Below are 23236 nucleotides of genomic sequence, written 5' to 3' on the forward strand. Positions count from 1 at the left end.
TCATGAATGCAAAGGTGAAAGTATTACGTTACATAAATTAAATATGAATACATTTAGCATTTACTTTTTTTTTTCTGGCAAATCTGACATACAATCTGACATTTAATGTGTCACATCAAAGAAGGGCTTTGATCCGTTTTTTGAGTGTGGTGTTATTAACGTAGGAAAAATTAAATCATTTGCAGGATGATGTTACAAGGAGAAAAAATGAACTCTGTTGAATTACTTGGATTTCGCACCATTTGATCATAAAATCTATATTTGGAACACAAACAATATATACATTCACAGTGCATTGCTGGAAGAGCATGTGAGCCCTATTTACATAATTGTTCTAATATGTAAAGTTGAAAATTGGGTGCTGACACACCTGTCTGCATACATTTGATTTCGTATTTCTAAATGAGCTGGAGGAACTCTCTCTCTCTCTCTCTCTCTCTCTCTCTCTCTCTCTCTCTCTCTCTCTCTCTCTCTCTCTCTAGCTCGCTATCTAGCTAGCTAACAACTAGCTGTACAGCTAACTATCATCTAACTCTCCTCTCTCTCTCTCTCTCTCTCTCTCTCTCTCTTTCTCTCTCTCTCTCTCTCTCTCTCTCTCTCTCTCTCTCTCTCTCTCTCTCTCTCTCTCTCTCTCTCTCTCTCTCTCTCTCTCTCTCTCTCTCTCTCCTCCACTGCACCTGCTCCTCCCCATCCTGCCTTATTATCCCCACGCTCTCTCCAAGTGATGCTTCTCAGCTACGGCTCAGCTCCAGTCTCCCCCTCGCAGGACTGATCTCTTGGGATTATTTTCGCCCCGGTAGAGGCACGGTATTGGCGGATGAAGGATTCTAGACATGTGGGCTTCTCGTGAGAGTCAGATGGAAGTGGACAGGGCGACAGGAAGCACATTGTGAAGGGAAGGAGACTGCGTTGAGCGTGGAGATCAGCGGATGTTGGCATCTACATGGCACAGAAAGAACGAGGATGAACATTAACATGATCTTCTAATTAAAAAAAAAAAAAAAAAAAAAAAAAGTGAGAGGGTCGCGATCGTTACTAGTTTGCAATGAAGTGAGTAGCAGAGTGCAAGCTCGGTAACTTCGCCATGAAATCAGTGTTCTTCAGCAGATTCTTCATCCTGCTGCCTTGGGTCCTAATAGTCATCATCATGATCGATATCGACAGCAAAAGAACGATCTGGACTCCGATCGGCGTTCCGCGCAGCGGGGCGCAGCGCGTGGCCCGAACACCGGGACTCGGTGGTCCAAAGAAGCCCTCTGCCCTGCCGGTCATCTACGCCATCACTCCCACTTACACGCGACCGGTGCAGAAAGCCGAGCTGACCCGCCTGGCCCACGCTTTCCGCCAGGTCCCCCAGTTGCACTGGATCGTGGTGGAGGACTCCACGATGCGCACGGATCTGGTGAGCCGCTTCTTGGCTCGGTGCGGTGTGCCTTACACGCACTTGCACGTCTTCACGCCGCGCAGGTTCAAGCGCGCCGGGATGCCCCGTGCCACCGAGCAGAGAAACTTGGCCCTGGGGTGGCTCAGGCAACACCGGACACGCCGGGACGCGGGGGTGGTCTTCTTTGCGGACGATGACAACACTTACAGCCTGGAGCTGTTTCAAGAGGTGACCCTTTTCCACATTCTCATCACTGAATACATAGACATTTATTGGATTCGTTTTACACTCATTTGAATCTGTGTTGATAGGCATGCTAATACACTTTCTGTTCAATAACTTCCTTAGAAAACTGATTTATTTCAGTACATATATGGAACACGGTAAATGAGAGAATTTCAACTTTACTCAATAATACTAATGACAGAAAGAAATACAGAGGTGACTATATCAAAGTAACAATAATGCATATTGCAGTCATAGCCCAGACCCCTTTTGATACGTGCATTCTGTGAACGTCTAGTGCTACTGGTACTGAGTAATGGAAATTGTAATAATATATATATATATATATATATATATATATATATATATATATATATATATATATATATATATATATATATATATATATATATATATATATATATATATAGCCTATATATTTTAAGAAGAATTTTATGTTTCACAAAATCTGCCTTGAAAATGAATGTACAATGGTATGGTGGACTGGAAAACACTACAGGATCAAAGCTTGAGGTCTTCCCTAGTTCCAGTTCAAGTTTGACAATAATATGACAGAAAATGTGCATTTTACACAGGTTTTTCCAAAACGAGTCCAGGTGAACAAGCGCGTGCCGTTTGGGGGACCCTTAAGCCCAGGTTGAGTCTGATAAAAATTCATTTTAATTTGTCACTGTTCAATTCTAGCCATAGCCATAGTTGAGAGACTGTATTCAACATCCTTTTGACATGAAATCAAAGCATACGCATCAAAGAGCTCTAATGTTGCTCTGCTATGATGTTAGCGCAGCTGGTGGGCTTTCGGAAAAAGAAAAAAATAAGTGGCAAACAATACCTCAACGTATTTAGAATCACATTGTCTTTCCAATATGTCAATCACCATGAAGCTTTGCTGTGACGGGCTCATGCATCATACTAGCCTTTTATACACATTGTCATTGGCCAGGACAGACAAAGGAAGACGTGAAATGGCCCAAGTGAGATGTCAATCAATCCCCATGACCCATCTTAGCCTCCTTTTGTCAAATGGCACTTCATTTATACGGCGCTTGTCCACCTTTAAGGCCCTCAAAGCGCTTTACATTTTTGACTACACATTCACCTAATGATGACGCAGCATCAGGAGCAATTGGGGGTTCAGTATCTTGCTCAAGGATACTTCGACATCTGGGTACTGGCCTGGGATTGAACCCACAACCTCTGGGTTGGGAGACGACCACCATACCACTGAGCCACGTCTCCCCATGACGGTGGACGTTGTTGGAGGCCTACCCGTGAGTGCTAACTCAAACAACCATATGAATGGGTGAATATAGTTTGCATTTGGCAGGTTGCAGCAACCAATAACGTGGCTTTATGACATTGGACTGTTTAAGCCTGGCATGTTTGTGTTCAAAAAAGGAGTTACCCTGGCAACCAGCACATCAATGTTTTGAGGATCTCATTGGCTTTTCAGTACGTCAGTCACCAAGAAACTTCACTATGACTGGCTCAAGCGACGATGGAGCTTTGGAGGGACTACCTTTTTACGCACAATGTCGTTCATTGGGTTGCGTGGATCTTGTGACCGATAAAACATCTTTCTATTGGACAAGACTAGGGGTCATTCAGAAGCCAAGCACCAAGTCATTGTTCGAGAGTGTTGCTAGGCTAATCCGTGCAGGCAATTTGATCTTGTGCGTATTTTACACTTTGCATGCGCCTTGTAGAAACCAGTAACGTAGCTTTATGCATTAAAAGGTTGGTGTGGACAAACAAGTTTACCAGAATATTTTTACTAGATCGTTTTCGATGTTCAATGACCATTTTGGATGGAGTTGGACATCTTGGAAATGTAGGAGGCCGGAAAAGGTTAGTTGTTTTTACGATTTTTTTTTGATTTTTTTTTTGTATTTTTTTTATTTTTTATTTTATTTTTACCATGGCGGATGGCCCGTGGATGGGCTGTAGAGTTTTAAGTGACGTGATTTTTGTTGACACCACCATCCCATTTTTCTATCTTGGGAAAAGCACTGGGCATCCTGAGGAGTTTGGTGTTCAAGTAGTTGCCAGGAACTACAAGTTAGCTGCGTGAAAATATCAAATGCGTAGTTGCGTACATCTCACAACTGTGCCTCAACTCGGTTTAAATATAGAATACATATTGGCAAGAAAGAAACATCGTGCCTACTGCAGAGCAACTCTCGCATACAGAGCTGCCACCGGGCATAAGCATATGCATTTAAGTTGTAGAAGTGATTCAGGGTTCAAGGTTTTTGCTGGTGCTTGAAATCCCCCAAAAGGAACGCTGTATGAATTCAATTACTCTTTGTAAAACCTTTACACAATATAATCTCCTCATTTGTGCTTTTCCATATAGCACCATTTTTTAATTCACCTTCTTATGATGCTTAAAACTCATTTCCCGATAAGTGTTGTCATTGGCCTTACTGACAGATGCCCTTCCTCACTTCAACCCTCCCTATTTATGAGGGATTGGGAGTTTCACTGAATTGGGCTAGCCTTGGTTGCTCCTATAATACCAACATCAGTTATCGTAAGCATAAGAAAATGAAAAAGAAGAATTCCTTACTCATATTGTTTGTCAAGCATACTGTATGTAATGTAAAGTAGCTTTAGGTTTCAAAAAGTGGTGACGTAGCACAAAAGCGTATGACAGAAATATGATTGCTTTAAATCCAATCGGTATTATTCCAAGGCTATTAACATGGGGATGATGCTGATAGAACAATATGAGGTAAGCTGTTTAGTTACAGCATCAACACTGTGAGGAGGAAGGACATGATTGTACACGTGCCAGGATGTGACTGCAGGGAAAACTCATTTGAAGGTATTCCCAAAATGGGACAAATTCAAAGAAATACAGGGAGAACGACTTTATATGTTGATGGGGGCCCTGATTTCCCCAGAGAGGCTCAAACCATATTTCACCAGGGAAGCCTTTATTAAACCCATGCATTATGCTCGTAAATCTGCATGTCTGTCGTATTAAATGATACGGATATGCACCTACGAGAAAATGAGAGTCGTGTGAATGCCGTGATGAAGATTAAACGAGCTCACAGGTTTGCAGCTTGTGCTTTGGTTGTTCTTACCAGTTCATTTAAATCAGACCCGCGTACCCTCACAGAATTAATCGTCAGGATTGCAATCAGTTCAGCTGCAGCAGCTTGCAAGTGTCAAAGGGTGGCAGTGATCTTGAAAGATAAAGGTAGTCTCACCTGCAGGTTTCATCCGTCCATCTGTTTATCTTGCGCAGGGTGGCAGTGGGACTGGCAAGTGTCCCTGCTTGGTGGATCGCTCACCGTCACATCCACATTTCAGCTAACCTCACTGACATGGTTTAAGGAGCTGCACATGAATATATATATATATATATATATATGTGTATGTATATATATATATATATATATATATATATATATATATATATATATATATATATATATATATATATATATATATATATAAAGTCTTCCACTACACTTTTAAAGTCTATTAAGGCACATTTATTATGGATGTTGATATTACTTTTTCCACACCGATACCAGCACAAGTAGGCAATTCTTGAGTAGCCACCAATACCAAGTACCAATACCAATAATACTTTTGATAGATACCCCCCCCCCCCCCCCCCCCCGGAAAATAATGGCAGATAATAAAAAAAAAAAAAGACTACAGCTGTCAAAATTAATCAATTAATCGACAAGTAATTGATAATGAAATTAACTCATTCACTGCCATTGACGGAAAAAGACGATGCATTTTTTGCTGGTCTGGCAATGAATGTGTTAATTGATGACTATTTTAATAATCGAGCCATTTTGATATCACGATAAATCATGATACTTCGTCTCCCGATAAATTATCGATACGCCTACACTAGTATCGCAATATTTGTAGTTTAGATACAGCCACTATAACGGCTCCATTCATGACCTATTGAGCAATTACTCGCCCACCACTAATAATTTGTAATTGTATAATATTTTGGTCACATATGCCAATTGAAAGCAACCCTGAACAAGGTTAAGTTCTTATGAAATGGATGACATGGTACTTTCAGTGGCAACAAATTGCCAATGTTGTTCTGTTATGTGCATGTTTTGAGGCTTCCCCGACAGTTTGGAAGTGTACTAAAAAACAAATCCACACTCAGTGTTTGCCAACCTAGACTCGGGTGATCTTAATGTTGAATGTGCCACCGGAGTTCTCTAAAAGAGCATCTGTTTTATTCGTTCTGATAGAAGCCTGTCCTCCCTCTCGCTTGCTTCCTATTTCATTAGCAGCACTGCTGTGCCAGTAATGGTCTGTCATAGAGAGACAATGGGCTGTCATGCAGCAGGAATAACCTGGAGCGAACCACAGCAGGCTCTGGGCTCGATGATGACAAAAATAGTTGAACACAGAGAGGAAGATTTGGATTAGAAAGTAAATGCTAGTTGAATTACATTTAAACAGCCCGTGTGTATATTTTTGGAATATTATGATGGAACATGTCATTGTCGGTTTCCTTCGGCCTTGAATTCAGTAAGTTAACCCCCCCTAACTCACATCAGTTTTATATTTAGAGTTACAAAAGTGACAATCCCTACTGTGAAACATAAATCTTTCTATTACTTTTGTTTAGCCGCAGGCCAATTATATAGCATCATTTAATAAGAAGCTTTTATACCGAATGAATGTGCAGTTGGCCAATTATATAGAAACCCTGGCGAGGACAAAATCCATCTCACTGCTGACTCTACCCCGACCACTACTCTGCTTTGTTGTTGATTACACATGAAAGAGACTGCCCAGTCTGTTCTGCCCTAAGAGACTACAGCAGAATAATGAGCTAAATGTGTTACAAACAACCCCTTCTTCCCTCTTATGAAAAAAACATTGGTATGTAGCAAATGTTTAACAAGGCTCCTCACTCTCTGACTGGAGAGAAATCAGGTGGAAAGGCAATTTGCATTGGGACAAGCATAAAAAAAAGGAGGTGTAATTTTCAGTTAGTGGACGTAGGCAAGGTCATTGTTTTGCACGCTTTATTATGCTCATTATATGTTCTTAAGTCTCCCAGGAAGGGAAGTAAAAAATGCTGATTTCTTCTTCTACTTTTATTTGCCGGTTGTCAAATACTGTTGATGCATTATCGGTAATGCACCACCAAAAGGAAGTCAACACAATTAGGGAACAGGGATTTTGGCTGCCAGTCCAAGCGCTAATTTTAATAAAGTATTTAAAAGTCGCACCAGATTATAAGTCACCGTTCCAGCCAAACTATGAAACAAAGTGCACCATAGATTAATTAAATAACTGTATGATAAGCGTCATGGCAATGTTCACTGTTATATTACTACCAAATACTTCCTAGCCGGCTGCCAAATAAAAAGACAGAACTGAACTCTGGGGAGGAGACAAAAAAGTGTTCTCACATTATTGTCTCGTCACTTCTCTCCAGACACTTTATTCTTGTTTATGACACTTTTTATAGTATGCCTTGTTTTAATAATACAAACATTAGGAGAATGTTAAATTTGTTATGTAGTGACAGTCAGGCAAGCGGAACACTTCGAAGCACCTCTCTCTGACAAACTCTGTGGTGATAGAGAAAATGTACTGTCTTGCCAAATAAATGTCCAGTTTCATGTTATGTCAAACTTGACAGACCATTTGAACATTTGAAACAGATAAACCACAAATAAATTACAGGTTACTCGACTGTCCAGGGAAAATGCACTTGACTTTTCCTCAGCAGTGGATAAGAGTGCATGTTGATGGTTACAAAACGGTCTAGTAGTGTAATGCTTGCTCGGGGGTTAAATATGAGTGAGGATAAATGGTAGGTATATAAATAACTCGCGAGATGTTTTCTTCTTCCTAGGGGGAGCATGACAGAAAATAATGGAGAAGCACTGCTTTACAGGAACTTAAATGTTTACAGATTGGTACAGACGTGTTCTGCTAAAAGCTAGCTAGCTTGCTCTCTGGCTGAGGCAAATTTGAAATCTGATTGGTTAAAGACAGCCCCGTTGCTATTATAGTTAATATCGGAAAGCAGTGCTGATTCCGAAGCGTCTTGGAAAGATTAGACTGACATAGCAACACATGGAGGATGAATTATGATTGCTCAAAAGAACACTATGAAATTAGCGAATAGACTTTTGGCAATACATTAAAACAATTCCATCCATCCATCCATCCATCCATTTTCTAAACCGCATACTCCTCACAAGGGGTGCTGGAGCCTATCCCAGCCGGCTTCGGGCAGTAGGTGGGGTACACCCAGAACTGGTTGCCATTAAAACAATTTCATGGAGCAAATACTAGGTTTTAAAGTTCTTCTGATAGTGTTTACCACTGACATTACAGCATTGTTGATTAACAATGGTGATGACTGTGCGCTGTTGCGCGTGTTTGCCATTTGAGTCTCCTTTCAAACAGTCAGTGCAATGAAGACGTGGATACCTCCCTCCCTTGTTCCTGAAAAGCTGACTGTGAGAATGGAGCGGCTTTCAGCTGACGGCAGCATAGCACAACCGTTTGATGCAGCTGCAGAAGTCTGTCATCTAGGCAAGACTTTCGTCAGACCTTTTTTTTGAATAATTTAACTCCACTAAGCCCAGACAGCTTCACAGCACACGTTGCTTATTTTAGGGAGCAGGTATGGTGGTGAATATACGACGTGGAAATGGGACTTGGGACACCTAATGTATCATGGAGATTTTTTTTTTTTTTTTTTTTTAAGAGCTCAGAATTGTTCATTCGGTAGTCTTACCGATTCAACGTCTTATCATCATTGCCTTTTTGTGTGTGTGTGTGTGTGTGTGTGTGAATCGATTTTTAAACTTCCATTTTTAATGGAAAAATATTCAACAAAACGTCTGACTTCGGGTTAGGATTCACACCTTGAGCATGGAAGAATGTTATATGAACGGAACATTAAGCCTTAATATTTTATTTTAATGCTGTTCAAACATGAAACAGATTACAACCTCTATAAGACTGAAATTTCAGATAAATAAATAATACATTTTCATATAAATCTTACACTCTACAAGCTTATTGATTAGTATTTTCTAAATTTGAATGAAAAAAAATCGCAACAATCGACTTATAAATTCGTATCGGGATTAATCGGTATCGAATCGAATCGTGACCTGTGAATCGTGATACGAATCGAATCGTCAGGTACTAGGCAATTCACACCCCTATTAGAAAGATATTAACATTGTCATCTAATTAAAACATGTATTAATCAAACCTAATATAGATGGTCTGATCTACCTAATTCAACAAGATAAAGAATAAAAAGTTGTTAGAATTATTGCTTGTTGCCTTTTTTCAGTTGCTAAAATCTGAGTTTGCAGCATTATTAGTTATGAAGTTTTTATGTAGGCATCAATATTGGCACTGGCATTAGATCACCTCTCAATTTTCCCTACACTTCTTTGTGTAGTCCAAGTTTACATGTGATTAGAACTTTAGCCAGTTCTGCACACACATACTTCACAGTTCCGAGGTTGAAGGTCTGAATTTCCCAGTTCAGTTCCCAGCCTAGGAAGTACCCTTAGGGTATGTAAACTTATGAAAGCACTGTTATACTGTATATATGCAGAGAAATCCAAGACCTGGCCTTGACCAGTCTTTCATGATTAAAATAAGACGCAAAGAGAAACTGTTAGGATCAAGGAACCTGCGGCATATGAGAAATTCAATTTTCCAAAGTCCCTATGAGCAATTATCATAATTACATAGTGTAGTGGGAGAAATGAAAGCGGGGTGGTAATGTCAGAGGAGTGAAGTGGAAAGGAGACGAACCTCGCTGGCGAAAATCATCCGTTGTGAGGCGGGCGGTGGAATAAGAATGGAGACGAGAGGATGGTGACAGGAAGGCAGAAGGTTTTTAAGGGCCAATGTAAATGTAAAGAGGTGTTATGCATCGGCTCCATGCTCATTTCCAAGGCCTTTTTTTATTTATTTATTTTTTTCCTGATCTGGCAATTTAACTAGCATGCTGTCTATGGTGCAAGCGCCCTCAATTTATCATTTTGTGCCTCAAGCCCCAGTATGAACAGTAGAAGCTTCGATTGATACTGTTTTTTGTTTTTTTTATTCAATAAAAACTTTGTTTAAAAAACTATAAAATGTGACAGTTTTAACCCTCCCGTATGTGGGGTCAGTTTGATCTTATTCTGTTTAACATCTCTAACTAACTTTTTTTGTGCTTGATAAGCTATTTTTATGACTTTTCACAATTTACAGAGACATAAATTGACCTGTATCGTGTTTTTATTGTTCAATAGGCATACTGTATGCAATGATACTCTTTTGTTCAATTTGAACTTCGACTGTTTCTGCTGTATAAAACAAAATATCATAAATGTCAACATTTTACAGACATTTGGTCTGGTTGTTTTGGAGGATACAATTTTATAATCATCAAAAAGCTTTGTGGGCCTGACCTACCATAACAATAAATGTAATAGCGGAGGAATCATTGATAGTTAAAAATGGCTTAACCGATTCAAAAGCATTTTTCTTGATGTTTTTTCTCAGTTGACAATGACTTCTAAGGAAACATTTTCCAATAATGAGATTCTTAGAACCTCTTTTTGACAATGAAAGTGACATAGAGGAGAATGGGTCTGATTTTTATGGCATTCTCTGATTAGAATAACTCCTCTCTGTGTTGACGCCACGATTAGTTACCGCTTGCTGTCATACAAATGTTTCCAGACAGACTACACTGTTGGCAATGTACAAAACAAAATGTTGAGCTGTATCAGTGGCCAAGAAATGTAGCTTATTGGTAGTGCTCTGCACTCCCAAACCAGAGATGTAGTCGTGGTGGGGGTTCAATCTCCTGATTTGAGTTCGCCTAGAACATCATTTAACTTAAGTAAGACTTCAAAAGAGAGTTACGTTTTTTTTTTTTTTTTTTTTTACTCATACAAATGAAGTATATGAAGTCCTTTGAATATAATTTAAGTATCTCAAGATCAGACTGAGTTTCCTCTTTTTTTGTGGCAATCAAAATATGGTCCCCCTATGATAAGCAAAACCGAAAGTGATGGCTGGATGGACAAAAACAAACTTGTTGCTGAAATCATGACAAACTTTTGCTGTTGTGGCCAGTGAGGATATTTTCCCTGAAATTGAAAATGGTGACACCGAGAATGTAGACCCAGCATGAAATCCTCAACTGCGTGTTCTACAACGGAGCTGTGCTTATGTGCTGCATCACAAAGCTGCCACATAGAATGAGCTGCCAAACTGTTCTGCCTGTCCCTGACATCAATTTGGCATGGTCGCTACCTCCACTGCTGGATTATCAGCATAACATTTACTTTCCATCTGTGTAGTTTCGACAGAATGGTAAAAAAAAAAAAAAAAAAAATGCAGCAGGAATACTGCAGAGAAACAGCTGCGTAAAAACTGCAAGTTAATCCACATTCATCATTGTTCTTATGCAAATGAAATTCTGGTACATGCAGCCATTCTGGTCTCCCACAAAAGGGATACACCATTCACATTTATGATTTTCATTATTTCATTATATCTTTGACACAATGAAAATGAGTGTATTGCTTATATAACAACATTTATTGTTCCCTCAAAATACAGCCATTAATAGCGAAACCCCTGCCAAGAAAAGTCAGTACACTCTTTTTTGTGAAAATGGAGCACAGTTAGTAATTTCCCTTTTGTGTCAACGTGTCATTTTTTTCCAGTGTTGTCCCATCAAAAGATAATATCTGCAGAAATTTGAGGGGTGTACTCACTTTTGTGAACATGAACATCATCATACACTAATCAAAACTATTTGGGGTCATTGAAATGCATTCTGAAAAAGTAAAAAATGCTGATTTCCTCACAAAATCAAATTTTAAATGGAGCTTGCACTTTATGAAGCATGCACAGTCGGAGCACACAGTATGAAATCACCTTCATCTATTTTGTTTCAACGCATAAACCCACGAAGCGTTCAACCTTCACACATATAATGCACCATTGCATCCCCGTTTCATAGCTCATCCTCAGCTCCACTTAATTTGATTCATTCATTTTCTTCGCGCTCACTTCTTTTCCCCCTCAGTCCTCTGACTGCCTCTTCCATGCATATTAATAACAAAGATAAAAATACACATGATTAAAATCACATCCAAACCATTACGATACCCAAACAACACAAGGAAGGCTCTTTTCTCCAGGGCAGGAAGAGGAAATTGATGGATTTGATTTCATAGACAGCATAACTAAGTGTATGCACAATTCTTTTCTCACCTACAGTCTTTGTTTGCTGGCAAGAAGTCAGATAGGATTATCTGATGCACCTGAACTGCTCTGAGACGTGTCCCGGTTGCGGGTCCAACGAATGTTATTCCGCACCCATTTTGTTACCCGCGTGTCACACGTGTTTACCGACTCAGCCGGCGTCATTTGTCACAACTCACTGCTTGTCATTTAACGTGCAGGAAAGGGAAGATGAATGATTTGTTTTTGCCAGGCAGCGTTTGCCCTCAGGTGAAGTGATAATGAGAAGGGAGCTACTGAGAATTTCTAATACACATCAGATTGTCTGCCGTAGGCTCCCAGCTGTAAAAGCTAAATTGCTGCTTAGCAGAAACCTTTACAAGATTCATCAGTGATGTTAAAACGCAGATCAGAGAGCCTATGCTGTGGTCAGCACCCAAAAGTGCAAGCGGACCAAGTGGTCATAAAGTGTGAGTCATTTCATTCATTGATTTCGATTATAATTCTATAAATATAACGAGAGTAATAGAAATAACCTGTCTCCTGATAGCTCACCAAAATTCAGATCTTTTATAATACAGTCATGCATTTAGTTCCCATCTGTTCAAAACTTCCATTTAAATTCATGGACACAATTACACATGCTATATTTAAAGGGATACTTGACTCATTGAGCCATTTTCAACAGTCAGAAGATGCTATTTTGTCTGTAATTGTGATAACTTTATTATATTTCATGAACAATTAATACCCTTAAAAACTAATTTTGTCACTTGCTGTCTGCTGAAGATGACTTGAGGAAATAGGTAACGAGTCGACCAATCATGGCTCAGTTTGCCAGTTATGATTATAGTAAAACTTATGAAAAGTATTCTTACCTCAAAGACACAATTTGAAGTGTCAGACCTCCATTTGTGATGTCTGGCAAGTGGCAACAGTGTAAACTTCAGAGATCAGTTGGTTTCATGATCACGTTTCAAATGTGAATTGTCAGTGTTGAGATTCAATACATAATTTTTTGCCTGTGACGACTAAAAATGTTACACATTATGGTTGTCAACCTTGACGGCTATCTAATTTTCTACACCAGTAAATTGTGTTTTACCATTCACGGTCGCCATTGTAGAGTGACGTCACATCGTAGTTGGTCGGTGAAGTCGGGGTATTTTTTATTTTTTTTTCCGCCGAGTGGGCTTTCCAAGTTCCTGTACACACTTCCTGGTTTGAAGTCGGAAAATTACGACTTCCCACTTTCCTCAAATGCAGCATTACTTCCCTTCTTCTGTTCAGATTTTGTTGGGTTATTTGTTTGTTTTGGTCTGAAGTTCTTGTCTGTTGCCACATTCCGGTTTCATAGTGAGTTTTATGTAACTCTTTGCTGCTTTAATTTGGTTGTTTTTGGATGAAGCATCACCTAAGTAATTGATAGAAAATAAATTTATTGCTCACCAGAAGCAACTTAACTATTGATAACACATTTTATAGTTGATGAGAAGAATGAATAATGAGAAGAGCCTGAGTTGTCATCTCATGCTGGAATTGAGTTTGGTTGAGTTCCTTCCTGCATTCTTGAGTTGCTGTCCTTGAAGCCTGCGAGTTTGTTGTTGATGACAAACGTGATGAAAGAGTTCCTGCTTTCTCGCCTCCTCAGAGATGTTTGTGTTCTCCGATTGAGTCTGAATTTACTGCGCTCTCTCTCTCCACGGAGAAATACAATTGTGTGGAAGCCTTCCATGGCAAATGTATCATTATCCCTCCCAGAAAATAGTTGCTCACACACACATCTCACAACACAAGCACTTCAGATGAAAACTGTTCTCATACATCATAAACAAATCAAACAGTCATTTAAAGGTGATGATTTAAAAAAAAAAAAAAGAAAAAGGATGAGTGTAATTTAATTTGTTTATAAGTGTTTTGCTTCCAATCAATTTCTGAGTGCATATTGAAAAACCGAAGATGAGTACTTAAAAAAAAAACAAAAACATTACAATGCAGGACAATGCAAATTTTGTGTATATTTGTAAGTGTAGTGTAGCAAAGACTGAGTTTATAATTGGCTCTTTAGACTGACAGAACTAAATTTGCTGTCACTGAATTTCTGGGAACAATTTAGCTGCAGAAATGCACCGTGCAATATTTCATTTGCCACAGCCAGCAACATTTATGACACAGTAAAAGAAAACTTTCCACTCCAAATATTATTAGAACTGCATAAATGTATTGACAGATTAAAATCACTTTGTTTCAAAACACAGATGGCAAGTAATGAAGTGAATTTTACCGGAAAATAGTGTAAAGAATCATGAATCATGCTTGAAATTAAACATTACATTTTTGATTACTTTGACAAAATGTACTAAAAAATGGTATCCAAGAACAGTATTACAAAATGTTTCCTCTCACTGTTCCCTCTCAGTGTTTTCAAGTTCCAAATGTATTTTCCTGTTGCTTAAAAGTTTTGTCAGTGTCTTACTATTTCTCCATTATCATCATAATTTAGTTCGTCATTTCCTTTGATGAATGTCCTATTAAACAGCTATGCTGTATATATAACAGCATGAAGTATATGCACATCTAACCCTATTTGTATAAAAACAGGCTTAAGTTGAAGTTTGTGTTGTAAAATATCCCAGTGACAGCAGTAATGTGCAGATGGTAGTGTGTGTAAAGCTGTTGCCAGAGTGAAAAATAATGCACCATCTGTTGAAGTACTCTCAGTTCAGCCATCCTCCCATTTTGCTAAATAATGTCACCTTTACAGGACTGCGGGGATGTGTAAAGCATGCCTGTGGTATGACATTGCTTTCATTGCAGAGGACTTCGTAACTAATTGTGCGCTTCCTACAAGTGTTTCAAGTCAGTTGTACTCGTTGTGGCACTGTTTTGAGCCCTCACTGCAGGATGTATGAGCTGCAGCAAGATGGTAAATCGTGTGACCTCGTATCACATCATTAAATGCAAAGTGGAGCAGAGTAAACAAAAGACAGCGAGGGAGAACGCTGACGTGAATATTTCATGCTTTTATCTTGACATGACTGTGTGTGTTATTTTCATTGCCACCCTAAACCTGAGGGTGCCCAATAGTGGGGGTGAAGCAAATCAGTAACCAATCACAACTCATAACAATGGGGGGGGGGGAGAGTTGACTACAGTATAAGGTTAAACTAAACTGAAATCTGTTGCTTTATGAAACTAACTACCTGTATTCTCTGAGACTGTCCATAGGTCAGCCAAGCAATGCAATCTCCATACTGGCCTGCCCGTGTAGAGTTTGCATGTTGTCCACTAAATGGTTGTTTGTCTATATTCAGTGCCAGTTCAGTGGTTACACGGCCTCGTCAGTTTGGATCGACGCCAGCTAACCAGCGGCCCTAATAAAGACAAGCGGAATAGAGTATAAATGAATGTATGTCTGTAGGAGGCAGGGTATATATATATATATATTTTTTTTAATTTAGTTGACAATAGAAAATGTAGCTTCAAGAGAAACAAAATGTATTTTTCAGAAAAATAAGTGGGAAGTCTTAGTTGCACATAACTGTATCAAGAATATAGGCGACACATTAAAATGTTACATTATTCTTTGAACAACTGCAAAGTGAAAGAGTAATGCACATAGAAAATTACTTTAAAATATAGTAAATAAAAAAACACACACACAAAAAAAAAAAAAACCCTCCAAAGACAAAGAAGAAAGCTTTCCCATAGATGGATTTTCCTCCTCATGCAATACAAAATATAGTTTGCCAAGTGTGACAGCTGAAATCAAACGTTAAGAGTATTTGAAGCTCAGTCTTAATGTGTACCTCTGGCAGCCTTTTTGAAAGTATTGATGAGGTTAACAGAGCAATATTGTGTCGGGTGATACATTTCTGGTCTTCCCATCTTTGTGTCTAGTCTTGTATTTACCAAAACAGCACGCCCGCAATCCCTCTGGTTAATTTTAATGCAAGGTGCCATGTTAGGAACAGATGTGACATCTCGTCATTGACTGGGCATTGACTTGTTGTCAGAAGTGGGCACTTCCGGCTATTCGTTGACTGATGCCCATCTTTTCAGGAAGTGCTTTTTGACACCAAGCCTCATAAAAATACACAGAATGAGAAGGACTCTCTATAATGACCTGGTTTAATGGATGAAATCCTGCTTCAGTCGGTGCTGAATGCAGACATCCCAAAAACGTAAAAATAAAAAACTGGGGGGAAAAAAATGGACTGTAGTGTTTTTCACATGGAAACGTTAATGTATATATTGTCATATACAGTGTCATATAGTGCTTATTGACTGTACTCGTACCGCAAATCCATGATTGATGATTTTTGAAAACATATGGTGTAGACAATACCTGCTAACGTCAACGCAGGATCAACCTTTGTCGATACTTACTTGAATCACGAGGATCCCTTGCTGTAAACGGTCGAACGGCAGAACCCATGCTGATCGTCCGACCACCTATGCATCCATTTACTGAAATGTTAATCCTTTAGGACTAATTTTAAATGCATCCGCTTTTCATACAAGCTACTAGCTTGCGCTAAGCTAACCGGTGTATTTTCATGACCTCTCCGGTCTGCGAGCGGCCAAACTCTCGTCATCTGCTGCTGTGACGGTGAGAGACAAGAAATGAAGTATCAAAGACAAAACCGTTGATAAATTGTCAAAACTGGGCTTCACTGACTGAATTTAATGTCCGATAGACGCCAACACTTCCGTTTTTGCTTTGACTGTGTCTTCCCACATATGAGACGTGTGAGGTGTGTTTCAAATTTCTCAATATTCATTCACAGGTCGTTCATTTGCAAGTATTTTTGCGTGTCACCTGTTATGGTGTCTCGGACTGAAAGGTCCCGCAAGCTCGGTTTGCTTTAATTAATGTGTATACTTTTCTTGATAAACCACATATATTTGACTTAACTGTTAACCGTATGCACGTTGCTGAACTCCAGTGGAAATGTAATAACATGTCAAAGTAGACTGTGCTTTGGGGTAATGTATTCAAAGTAGCAGCTCATCAGCAGTCAAACCAGCACTTCACCACTAAGCCAAATAACAACCACGCTCCAGGATGATCGTCAGCCTCTCTTCTCTTTCCAAGCCTTCTTTTCATCCTTGATTCCACAAGGTGAAAGAGCTGCAGTCTTGTAAGAATAACCTGAGAGAGGGGCGGCCGGGCAGCGGCTACAGAGAAACCAGCGAAGGAGGTTTAAGTCTGATAAGGTTGAACTCAAGGGGGGGCCCCAGTCAGAAGAGGGAACGTGCTTCAAAGCAGTTGCCATCGCTGTGGCTCGGAGGCGGTGGACCTGGGGGGCCCCGGGCGGGACACGGCTGTTATGGTGGAGAGCGAAATAGAAGAAAAGAGCAAATACAAATTAAGGAGAAGAAAAGGGCAAAGTGAAGCAGAGCTCCATAATTACCTGAGGCAAGTGCGCGAGGAGAGGTTATGTTTTCATCAGCATTTGTTGAATAGATAGTTCTTGATTTTGAGTCAATGCACATGCGAGGCAGCTCGTGTGTTTTGTGAGATGCAAGCCATCTTTTTGCTGATTTTTTGTTTTGTTTTGCCTTGTGAGCACAATAAGTGGCAGTGAATTAAATTTGTCACTTCACTTTGAGAAGTAGTGAACATTTAATATAAAACGATGCAGCTTCAAGTGGTTAATGTCACTCCCATCTGAAGTTTTCTCCATGAGACTAAAAATGACATTTGCACCACCTTACTGACACATTTGAAGAAGTGGAGGAAGAAGAACAATTCTTCTTCATTTGCATGACTGTATTATCATGGCTACCAGTGGCCAAGCTGGGCATATTTTTCATTGCTTTCAAAGACAGAACAATGATTGGGCGCAATAATGTAACGCTGCTTTAGTTGAGTGTGTGGTTGTATGTGTGCGTGTCTGCTGTGTTGTTTTGTCCCGAGCAACTGGCTGGTGGCTGTTTTCGTCAACAAGTAGCAGTGGGTGGCCAGGGTTAGAAAATAGAATAAGACACACATGCACAAATTCACTCACACAGTCGCAGTAGGACGGGCTACAAGCTGTGAGTGTGTTAGATGAAGGTAGGCTGACTTTTGTATGGACTGACTAAACGTGTATATCCACTTTCTTTGTTATATGTGTGTGTGTGTTTTTAAATACACATTACCATATTGAATGAATTTGCTTGAAAATGTTCATCAGTTGCTCAATTACTACAAAATAAGTCTATTATATTAATAGCATAGCACTGCAATGTTAAAACTGAATCTATACATTACATTCAACTTTTTTTCCCCCTTTTTTTTCTAGATGCGGAACACTCGAGGTGTGTCTGTGTGGCCAGTGGGGTTTGTAGGTGGCAGAGCATATGAGCGCCCTCTAGTGTCAGGGGGCAGAGTCGTGGGCTGGTACACTGGCTGGAGACCAGACCGTACCTTTGCCACTGACATGGCAGGTAAGAAGCAATTCTATTTATTATTATTATTATTATTATTATTATTATTATTATTATTATTATTATTATTATTATTATTATTATTATTATTATTATTATTATTATTGTAGTATTCACTGTAGTCTAATAAATACAAATGTTAGTATTTTGTAATTTGCCCTAATTTAAAAGCTTCATTAGCCTAATAATTTGTATTGATTGACCAATAAAATTTTGTATAGCACTAGCTTATGTGCTAATTGGTAACGTTCAGAGTTGTGTATTGTGCGTGAGCACCCAAAAATTATCAGACTATTTTGGAATATCAATAAAGTTATATATATGCAACAGACATACCCTACTACATTAATCATTCCTGACAGAAAACTAATACTGCTGCAAGATGAAAAGTTTGTCTTCTGACTCCAAATAATTTTAAACAATTCATCCCAAGGCGTGCTTTTCTTCACTGCTTAGTATTAAAGGAACTATTTTGCCAGGATCACCCATTTTTCATTCAAAAACTGTCTTAATATATTTTTGACGATATAAAATTAGCTTTAATGTAGCCGCAAAGGGGCACAAGCCAATATCTTCTTGTGCCGGCCCCAAGCCCGGATAAATACTGAAGGGCATCAGACGTAAAATTTTGGCCAAATCAAACATGCGAATCAAATGTATGTGACTTGTATGCTAAGTTGGACAGTCAGGACGGAGCGACTGATCTATACAGGTTGGCAAGGCAAAGAGAGAGATAGGAAGGATATGCAGCAGGTTAGGGTAATAAAGGATAGGGATGGAAGTGTGTTGGCTGATGCCAGTAGTGTGATGGGAAGCTGGAAAGAGTACTTTGAAGAGTTGATGAATGAGGAAAATGAGAGCCAATGAGAGTAGAAGAGGTGACTGTTGTAGACCAGGAAGTAGAGAGTGGAAAGGCACTCGTTCCTAATGACATACCTGTGGAGGTATGGAAGCGTCTAAGAGAGGTAGCAGTCGAATTTCTGACTGGGTTGCTCAACAGGATCTTAGATAGTGAGAAGATGCCTGAGGAATGGAGGAGAAGCGTGCTGGTAAAAAAAAAAACAAAGAAAAAAAAAAAAAAAAAAAAAAGGTTCAACCGATGCAGTATTTGCTTTGAGGATGTTGATAGAGAAGTACAGAGAAGGAGCTGCATTGTGTCTTTGTTGACCTGGAGAAAAGCTTATGACAGGGTGCCCAGAGAGGAACTGTGGTTTTGTATGAGGAAGTCTGGAGTGGCAGAGAAGTATGTTCAAGTGGTGCAGGACATGTAGGAGGACTGTAAGACAGTGGTGAGGTACATCAGGGATCAGATCTGAGCCCCTTCTTGCTCGCTATGTCAATGGACAGGATGACAGACGAGGTTAGACGGGAATCTCCATGGTCGATGATGTTTGCAGATGACATTGTGATCTGTAGTGAGAGTTGTGGAGGTTTGCCCTGGAAAGGGGGGGAATGAAAGTTAACCATCGCAAGACTACTTGTACTTTTATCCGTTACATTTTAACACGAGTTATCTGTACATTTTACTTGATACAAACAATGTTGTTACTTTTGTTTTTAAATGCATGAAAATGATTAAAATACTTGACCTGGAAGAAAAAAACAGCCGTCAATGTCTTCTGGCTCTGCCAATCATATAAAGAGCTACACACGATCCCCTTCATCCCAGCTTGTGATTGGCTCTACGACGCTAGGTTTTGACTTTTGTCTTTGATTTTTATTCTTAATTTTTTTTTTTATCTGATTTTTAAATGACATTTTTTTTTATCAACTGTATGCTTTCACTGCTTTTATTACATGTACTGTGCATGTTGAGGTTTATTTTATAAATATAAAGTGTGTTTTGAATTATTATCATCATCATCATCATCATCATCATTACTGCTACCAGAAATCAAAGAAAATTCTTTTTGTTCCTCATTCTGAGAACAATAGTAATGCTGCCATTCTCTCTTCGATGACGTGCAGAAACCCCACCAATAAAAGATTACTCCAAATTACTAATTAATATAAAATATGATTAAAAATATGATTAAAACACAGATGTATTTACGATACAGGTGAAGTAAAAGCAATAATTTAGAGCGGATTTAAAGCAAATATTGCACAATGGAATAATTAACATAAAATGTTTTTTTTGTTTTGTTTTTTTAATAAATAGAAGTGTCAGTGTGTATTTACATATTTCAAAAAGAAAGCTGAAAAGCTATGAAAATAATGTCATGTGACATCACCCTGGCCTCAGGCTGCACTTGGAGGTTCCGCTGTAAAAAAAAAAAAGCAGCGTTTCACCTCACCCACACGTTGACTTGATGTTGGTTACCAGGAACAAAAGCATAATTAGTGTTGATTGCATGAATGCTTTCAAAACACATCTGTCCACAGAGCTGAGTGCACTGCGGCCGACCACACATGCACTCACATTATCTCAAATATACACGTCTACCCGCGGGATTATTGTTAATTAAACCCTGGTAACAAGAGCGAGCATCTCTTTTTCATTCTATTACCTTGCTCCATCACAACATTTCCTACCAGCACTTTTGCCTGATCTCTCTCTCTCTTAGACTCTCATGTTTAGTGCTGTGAAAAAAATAAGGTTTTTGCCCTCTTCTCAAATTCGTACTTTTTTCTTTTTTTGCATAGTTTACCCACTTTAATGTGTAAGATCAGCAAACTAATGCAAATATCAAACAAAGATGACACAAGTAAACATAAAAAGCAAGAGGAAAAAAAATACTCAAAACTTATTAGCCATGTGTGAAAAAGTACTTGGCCCCTTAAACCTAATAACTGGTTGCGTCACTCAGAAGCAACAAACCCGAGCAGCAACGAATCCAAGCGTTTTCTATAACAGCTAATGAGTCTTTCACGTCTCGCATCCTTGCATAATTGTTTGAAATCAGCAAGATTTCAAGCATGAACATTGTTTTTAAGTTAATTCCACAGCATTTCCATCACATTCAAATCCGGGCTTTGACCAGGCCACTCCAAAATCTTCATTTTGTTTATCTCAACCATTCAGAGGTGGACTTGCTGGTGTGTTTTGAGCATTGTCTTGCTGCAGAGGCTAAATGTTGTTCATCTTCAGGTCATGAACTGATGGCTGAACATTCTCCATCACTGTATAATTCATATTCATCATTATTCCATTAATCACAGAAAGGCATCCAAATAGGGAATTAGCAGAATTAGAACTACAATCACATTAGACTATTGGAATGATTTTATTTTATTTTTTTCCTGAAATGCTGTTAAATTTTTGTCGTTTGGGCAACCAACTGGTAGATACCCCTTAATACATGATTGTCGCTACCGGATTAATTTGGTCGACGCGTGTGGTGATGTGGAAGGATTTTTTTTGTGCAATTTTCAGGTACATATGAATGAATTTGTCAGTAATGTAAATATGGTATTTCTCTCCAATAAAATGTGATTGATATGTATATCGACATATTTTAAAGTGGAATGATTCACTTTGGTCAATTTAGTGCAATCACATTTTTTTTTTATATCAACACGGATTGTCCAATTCAAATCAAAGCAGTTTTCCATGTCAAATTAAGGAGAACAGAGACCCAATCTAGTAAAGCTTATTTACATATTGAATATATTTTAATATTAATGAGAAATTGCTATTTCTGACCAACGAAAATAGCTAGAAAAAGCATCCTACTCATTTCCAATGCAAATTATCTTACAAACCTGATTAAAGAAGATAAAATCTTTATGGCGTGGCACTTTTAACAAGGGGGGCAAGTTGGCTTACATGCTCAAACAGGGTCAGATAGATGTGAATAGTTGTTTTCTTTTCTGTAATAAATAAACCAACCATTTAAAAACGCTTACTTACCTCGGACTGCTAATTTGATGCTCTTAACATTAGTGGGAAAACAATGCAAAAAGTACTTTTTCATGGCATACTACCTAATTGTCATCCTCACAGATTTTAACTGTGCTAAATAATGTCACTATAACTGTGTAGATTTACTGCAATAGCAGCATAATGGAGCTTTTTTTTTTTTTTTTTTTTGCATCGTGCAAGAACAACAAAAGATGTTCTGAACCAGTGGACCAAACTTTATTCCCTTTTAACCGATTATTCATCAGAATGACAATGGGCTGATTGTCGACCCCTGAGTGGGTGTCAGTGCTCGTCCTCCTAGTTTTGGGTTGCACAGTGCTGCATTGTTATCACAACACTAAAGCTGCACGTCCACAATGTGACCTCATTGAGCAGTACACAAAGGAGCCAGGAACAATTTTGTGCATGCGTGTACGTAGAATGCATCCGAACGCACGCATGCACACTCAATTTCATCACGACTCTTTTGAGAATGACACGCCTGCCGGCGCATGAATTGACGCGAGCAGACTTGTGTACACGTTCCATAGAACTGACAAGCGTGCGATTGTCTAAGCGCGCGTCGGAGCGGCAGTGCACCTGTGCACACACAGCAAGCACCAAAACACACGCAAGCGCGACACGCCGGCGCCGAGACGGCCGTGCCTTCGCTCAAGTGCTGCTCGCTGCTGGAGAAGAGCTCGCCGAGAAGGGGACATGAAAACGTTTAACCCGGGGTGACCTTGTCGGTTAGATGCTGCTGATCCCGAGGCAGCGAGATGCGAGGAGGATGCACGAGCAGTTACAACATCTCCTCGCATATAAAAGTGCTGCAGTAGTCAAATGAAGTGATAAAGTATAGTTTATGTGGGGTCTTACTATAACACGGCGAGTGCTGTGTCCTTGTCACCTTTCTTGTCAGTGCTTGAGATACAATCCGGAGCAATTATCTACGAACACCATAAATTACATTGTTATGCTAAAGCAAGAATTACTGTATACCGATATTTATTTTCAAATGAACTAAACAACTAAATTAGGGCTGAAAAATGTGGAAAAAATTATTCGTGATTTTATTTTTATAG

The 23236-nt window shown here is 39.2% G+C and overlaps 1 protein-coding gene across 1 annotated transcript in view; it reads left to right on the forward strand.

Moving 5' to 3' along the window:
• The first annotated feature begins 554 nt into the window (after positions 1-554).
• b3gat2 (beta-1,3-glucuronyltransferase 2 (glucuronosyltransferase S)) overlaps positions 555-23236 on the forward strand; it is a 36543-nt gene continuing 13861 nt past the window's right edge. The window contains exons 1-2 of the mRNA XM_077496014.1: positions 555-1612; positions 18163-18307. Coding sequence (XP_077352140.1) covers positions 1085-1612; positions 18163-18307 — 673 coding nt within the window. The 5' untranslated portion in view covers positions 555-1084. The remainder of the gene's footprint in view (positions 1613-18162; positions 18308-23236) is intronic.

This window comes from Festucalex cinctus, chromosome 14 (genome assembly GCF_051991245.1).
Source record: "Festucalex cinctus isolate MCC-2025b chromosome 14, RoL_Fcin_1.0, whole genome shotgun sequence".
Taxonomy (NCBI): Eukaryota; Metazoa; Chordata; class Actinopteri; order Syngnathiformes; family Syngnathidae; genus Festucalex; species Festucalex cinctus.